This window comes from Ipomoea nil, unplaced genomic scaffold (assembly GCF_001879475.1).
Source record: "Ipomoea nil cultivar Tokyo-kokei standard unplaced genomic scaffold, Asagao_1.1 scaffold0268, whole genome shotgun sequence".
Classification (NCBI taxonomy): domain Eukaryota; kingdom Viridiplantae; phylum Streptophyta; class Magnoliopsida; order Solanales; family Convolvulaceae; genus Ipomoea; species Ipomoea nil.
Genome location: NW_017616696.1, coordinates 3923865 through 3931000, shown reverse-complemented (window position 1 = coordinate 3931000; position 7136 = coordinate 3923865). Strand labels below are relative to the sequence as shown.

The window sequence follows — 7136 nt, the reverse complement described above, 5'->3', positions numbered from 1 at the left end:
ATAAAGTCAAAAATGTCCATTATTGTTGTTAGACATTAATTTTAGGTTAAAAAAGAAAAGGGTAATTTTGACTCATCACTATCTTTTTTTCCCAGAAATTAAAATCCCAGGGGGGACATGGGATTTTAATTCCATGAAAATGAGGGAATTGCAATTCCCTCCAACCAAACTACGGAATTTAATGGCCTTTGAAATTTGTTGGGAATTAAGTGGAATGGAATTTAATAAAATCTCTCCAACCAAACGCCCTGTTATTGTTGAATAAATTATTATGGATAAAGAAATTCCTAATTTAAGGAATTTATATGTAGTAAAAATTTAAAATTTTTAATTATAATGTAACCCAAAGATATTGGACGATTGGAAAATATGATGTAACCCAAAGATCAAAATGCTAAAGAAAATGTTTTGATTATTCAACAGTTTGAAGCAACAATTTGTTCCAAACCACTGAAAATACAAAAATTACAATTTACAATATTTTCACCTAGCGTTTTTTAGAATGCTTTTCCCAAAATACATCTATATTTTAAAAAAATATTATTATTAAAACAATTATTATTATTATGTCATTTTAAATGTTAATTTAAAAAGCTAATTTTTAAAAATATCTTTTTACCAACCGTTGATATAATTCGCTGGTCAAATCCGCTAACGCTAACCGCTAACTGCGGATTGTCAAACAAGAACATTGCGAGGTAGTTTCTTACTTCAATTTGTTGTGTGATTTGAATACTCTCTTTGTCAACAAATCTCTCAAGTAGTCAATGTGATTGACTTTATTAATTTAAATTTTTTTAATGGTATTAATAAAATACTTGGTAAATAAATACATATCATTATTTTGTATTATAATTTCGATATTTAATTAGAAAATAGTGCACAAAAAAAAAAGATAATAGATAATGTTGTGAATATAATCAATTGATGAATTTGAATGTAAAGAATTTTTACATTGGAGAAAAATAAAGACAATATAACTAATGAAATTTTTTTTGAATAACTCTTAATAAAGACATCTCAATTAAATAACTCTTATTTTTTTTGAATGCTACTAGCTCTATTACAATGTAGTATCTGTTCATATACTTTCTCAACCTACTGAAACACAAAGAGCCAATAACGCCTCCACTGAGGCTCGAAATCACAATCTTCCAAATGGAAGTCCAACCCGGATACCATTAGACCACATAGTCCTGATAAATAACTCTTATTTAATTTATTGATAATGAATAATTTTTTTTTTTTTGAATAAAGGCATTGTAAACACATAATTCTAAATAGAGTACTAATTATGCCAACTTTGATTGAGATGAGATTCGAACCTAAGACCATTCTTCTTATTGAAATCAATGAGTAAGTTAACGGTGAACTAACAGAAACTAACGGAAAAGATAATATTTAACGAAAAAGTTAACGGATAATCATATTCATTAAGGATAAATTAGGAAATCCCAAGAAAAAATTAAAATCTGATTAATCTGAGCCATTCATTTGATTAAAAAAATTGACCATCATTTTTTTTTACCCATTATAGGCCTAACTCTCTTGGGTTCTTATTAGTATAGTAGATAGATTGTGGATATTGGTTCAAAACAATATCATTTCGTTTAAAGTAGCATTGCCGGCCTTTTTCTTTCTCTTTTTCTTTTGTTTTTTTTTTTTCTTTCCATTTGGTCAACACTCACATTTGTCGTAGGTATACATACTAATTGGTTAATTGTATTTTAATAATTTAAGTCTAAAATCTATAAGTACATAATCTGTTAATTATAAGTATATTATGTCAAGTAATTCTAACCATGTTTTAAGTTAATAATATGTTAACTGAAGGTACCTAAATATAAAGTTAGAATTGAAGTTCATAAATTGAGTATGCTAATACCTTATGAAGTTAATGTATTGAGATTATGAACTTGTAATATTTCATTTATGCAACTTCTAAACGTGTATTTACTTAGTAGTAGTCTTATTCATTGTTTATTAGTACAATTATGTGGTTGTATTCATGTAGTAGCATTTAAATGCAGTTTTGAATTAATGTTTGACATGTAATCATCATTATAGTATAATTTTAAAAGATATATATTTGGCTGAAAATTATCGAACTTTTATGTGTGTGTATTTTTTTTACTAAAACTCTTAACCATTGATGGACCATGATGGATGGTTGTGATCATCAGTACACACTTTTTTATAGGAGTTCTCATTTGAACCGACCCATATATATATAATTTGGATCAAATAAAAAGATGCACCCAAGTAAAAACAAATGAGGTGAGATTTCAGCCCTTGATCTGGTTCAGATCAATGTCCCTGAATGAAGGGAAAATTTAAAAAAAAAAACAAAAAAAAAAAAAAAACGCGATGACAGTTTGATAATTTTTCTAACTTTGAAGTGCATATAGATTTATACTACAAAGTGAAGTCTTATGCTACAAGTGTAAAAGTTTTATATTACAAGTAGATAAGTTTATACTACGAGTGCAGAGAGTAATATTAGTTTGAGATATTTACAAAAATGATATTTAAAAGTACATAAGTATTTACTATGCGGACTCTCAAATTCTATACATTAGTTATATATACTCACAGATGTAGCTAGCAAGTATGTATATGACATTTTCAGGAAAATACTATATGTCGACTCTCATTCTCTACACCCAACTTTTACTCTCACGCTCAAAATTTTGATGTAGACATTTTTACTAAAACCTACATAAAAAAAATACATTATTTGTGTATATTGGAGGTTCATTATTTGGTAGTATTTGAATACTACCAAATAATGAACCTCCAATACACAAATAATTTACATTCAATATATTAAAAGTAAATATTTATTCATAGAACGCGTATCATGGTCCACTATAATTTTCCCTCAAATGAAAATCTACACCAATATAATTCAATGATTAAAATGGATGTGCATATAGAATTGTTCTTTTTTTTTCTTTTGTCTGGGCATGAAGTGTTCTGAACAAGTTCTAACTGTAGAAAACACATTTATGTTTATATCATACTCAAACTAATTTTTATTCGCATTGAATAATCGATGGGACAAATTACTAATTATCATCATCAAAGCTTTTGCGGATTAGATTCATGCAAAATGTAGTTAGAAATGAGTAGCTTAGGACTAAAAATAGCTTAATAATTCAATGAATAAAGTATAGTAGATTTGATAGGGTCACGTGATTCTACAACCGATATGTGCTTTCCATAATGGCAACACACAGACGCCCGCCCCGCGTTTTCTTTCACACTGTCATCATCCAACCAAATTCGATCGCTCCAATGTTGCACAGAGAACTTTCACAACGTAAAAGAATAAAAATGAAGAATTACATTTTTTTTAATAAAAAAAAATCACCCTTATTTCTCCTTCTTGATCAAAATATCTTCATTTTTTTTTTTTTGCTTTATAAAGAGTAAGGTCGGTTTTTGGTCCGTGCATAATGTTCAATAGCAGAGGGTCTCAGTTTTACATGACTCAATATCTATTTTTGATCTAGTTGCTTAAGAAATTAAAAAAAAAAATACAATTAAACCCCTCTTTCTATCTTATCTAAAATTCATCATTTTTTTTTTCAAATCACACACCACCATTGAAGATGGCAAGATTCATCATTCCTCAATAATTTGACCCTTAATAATAATCAAATAAAAATTTGCATCAATCATTGAAATGAATTGGAAGCATTTATATATATGACTGGTCATTATCAGTGTTTTTGCATATAACATTAATGAAATTTAATTTATCAATAACTCTTGGTGAAATGGTATATGTTTGTGACTTTAAGATAAAAAGTTATAAATTTGATTCTCAATCCCGTCAAATATACTAAAATAAAAATGACATTCAATTTATCACCAGTGTGGTCAAATGTTCGAACCCATCTATATACAGTAATATCTTAGGGAAATCTCATTCTACGAGGTGTGAATACCCGTGTAAAAAAATATATATAATTAAAAAAACAAAGGAATAAAACAAATTTGATTTGCTTTTTAAAGACAAACTTGATATGATTTATTAGTAAATGACAACTAAAATGCACACTTTGATAAGCTCATCACCTTTGGTCTACCAACCACCACCACCCCAACCACCTCAATTCAAATACACAAATAATATCTAACCACTTTTCATATTTTTTGCTTTCCCCTCTTCTCACATGGTGATTAATCCAATTCCACTAATGTACACAAAAATACATAACAAAAAGCTAGCTAGGGAGTACCATTTTTACTTCTTTTATTTATTTATTTAACTTTGATTTTCTTTTGGTCTTAGACTCTCAACAATAATTGATAAGTGGGACCCAACTGGATGGGCCACCCCACCCCCCACCCCCCACCCCCACCCCCACCCCCCACCCCCACCCCCACCCACCACGTACAACTACTCTTCACAAAGGAAACATAGATTGAGTGACAATTGGGAAGAAATATTTGATCATATCCATTTTAGTGCATCCAGCATTCTGGGGTTCTGGAATGGTCTCTCTTGGAGTCAGTACAATAGTTGTACACCAAGTAGTGGCTCTCAATCCACTTCAGGGCCCTATTCTGCTGCCTGCTCAGCCCACCGGAGCGGTACGGCGAGGCGGTCAACGGGCGGCACCACCGCGGCGCATAGGCGGAGCATCCGCTCGCCTTGAAATTCGTGAGTTTTCCGACGAACGGCTCGTACCGGTAATCCGCCTTGTATTTTCCATCCTCAGTTGCCCAGGAGGATGCATCCCAGATGGATCCATATATCCACATTGGCCTTAGTGGAAATGTCTCAATGCTCTTCCTAGGGTACCTCCTTATTGGCACATCATCCACAAGAAATCTGTAATACCCAATTCAATAAATTAAACAACAATTTTTTAATTATTTTTTCTGTTGTTTTTTTCACTTTCACATGACATAAACTGGTAAAAGCTTGCAGTTATCACTGCACAAATAGCAACAAAACAGAAAAAAAAAAAAAAAAAAAATTGTAAAATCTGACATGGACCTCTCTAGCTACCTCTACTCCTGTCCTTAATTCACAGGCCAAAAAGAAACATTAAACAAAATTGACAATTTCCTTTACACTCATTGGAGGACAAAAATGCTCTGTGATCAAGTAATGGGCATATCATGGCATAGACCCAAGTATGAATATGAAAATATATCATTAGTGATGATTTTGTATTCGTGTCAAAAATAATGATGTGACAAGTTAAACGTTATTAAATGTCATGAACACTTATGGAAGTGATCACTAACTATTCAAGGCACGATATAAATCTGGTAAAAGGTTTCCGGTTCAATAATTCTCGTTTTCGTGATTTGATGTATCAAAGAAAAGGGCTTAGCTTACATGATCTCTCTAGGGCTCCAAAAGATGGCATAGTGATGAAAACCTTGTGTAGGGTCAAACCACAAATGGTACTTCATTTCCCTACCAACAATGTTACCATCTCCACTCCCTCTCACATACACATTGGTCTGCAATGTGTATGGCTTCCCAAATGTGGTCCCAAGAAACTCAATGTCCACTTCATCATGGAACCCTGGGTGTTCTTCAACATTTGAAAGCTGCAGATCAGGTTTCAAGAATATTATTGCCATCAATATTTCAAGTATAATAAACTTCATCAATCCACAGACCAACTACTATGTAGTGTGATGACACATCTGTTACCATTGGATCGAACCCCGTGGTGGGGCATTGATTTTTTCAGCCGAAAAAGATTCAGAAAGTATAGAACAGATACTACCTTGTCTGTTTTAGAACCAGCACCTTAAAAACATCATTAAAAGAAGCTAATTAAGGAAAATTCATGAATTCTCACATAGAAGGCAGTGATCACTCCTGCAGTGTACCCAGGTTGAAGCTTGATGGAAGCTCCGAAGTACCCAGAACGGAATGGTTTAACGGATTTGAACCCACTTCCTGGAATCAAAATAAAAGTTGCAGAAACACAGTTTTAGTACAGTAGTACAACAACAAAAGTGGAGGTTTGGGAAAAGAAACCTGACCTGATGTCCTGTCAAGCCACATGGTTAAGCCATTGTTATCCACACTTTGGTGGGTTGAGCCCCAAAGATTCCTGTACCCATCGTAGAAGTTCATGGACCTGAACTTTGAACTGGGGTAGTAGCCAGGGGAGGGTGGCCAGTCACCAGCATTGCTTGGAGTTGGTGGGATCACAGTGAGGAAGAGGAAGAGGAAAGGGAGGAAGATGGAAGCCATGGGAGACAGAGATTGAAATCTGTGCAAGGAATTAAATGGAGAAGAAAGTAATTGGAGAAACTCTGTACATAAATGCAATTGAGACAAGGGAGAACTGAATGCAATGTGTGTCTATGGAGGGGGGAAGAGCATGGTAGTAAAGATGGCATAAATAAGAAGATTGGTGGGTCCCATCTTGAATTGGGGAATCATGGTGGTAGGAGTTCTTGATTGATTATACTCTATACTCCAAAAATGTATACAATCATAGAAATTAATTTTGTCCAACCATTTTAATTGAATTATTTCTAATTTTTTCCCTCCTACTATTTTTTTTTTTTTTTTTGAAGGGACCCTCCTACTATTTGGTGCATGGTTTTTATTTTTATTTTTGTCATATTTAATGCTTCAGACCCAATTTCTTATAAAAAAAAATTAGTTAAATGCATCATATTTTCAATTCAAAATCATACATTTTTAAATACCTCAATATTTTGAGAGAATATATATGACTCCAAATTGGAAATGTGATGCACTTTAACTATTCCTTTTAAAGATTTGTTTAAAAAGACATAATGTGACAAAAGTTCGTACTAAAAATTGTGTATTAAATGTAACAAAAAGTGATTTAATAGCCATCGGATAAAAATGAATATAAACAATGATATATCCTACGTAAGAACTCTTCATCATTTGTTCAGTTCTCAAGGGTGTGCTCATTTTGTCAACCATAGAATAACTTACCTGATTCTACGATAGTTAGTTTCTAGCGAATTGAGCTCTTATCAATTTTCTTTTGAAACGATCTCACTTCTCTCCCACATATGTGATTATCTAACAAGTATCTCACTAGCAAGACTGTCTTCAGTTATGTGGGAAACGACTCACAAGCTGGGGCGGGGATCGGTTAAATAAGTTTGGA

The 7136-nt window shown here is 32.3% G+C and overlaps 1 protein-coding gene across 1 annotated transcript; it reads right to left on the bottom strand.

Moving 5' to 3' along the window:
* Positions 1–4389: 4389 nt before the first annotated feature.
* On the bottom strand, positions 4390–6374 carry LOC109151699 (probable xyloglucan endotransglucosylase/hydrolase protein 32). Its single transcript, XM_019299450.1, has 4 exons — positions 6022–6374; positions 5835–5935; positions 5360–5577; positions 4390–4843 (listed from the first exon to the last, which is right to left on the bottom strand). The coding sequence occupies exons 1-4, from the start codon at positions 6233–6235 to the stop codon at positions 4474–4476; spliced, it is 903 nt and encodes a 300-aa protein (XP_019154995.1). The 5' UTR covers positions 6236–6374; the 3' UTR covers positions 4390–4473.
* Between the last annotated feature and the right edge of the window lie 762 nt (positions 6375–7136).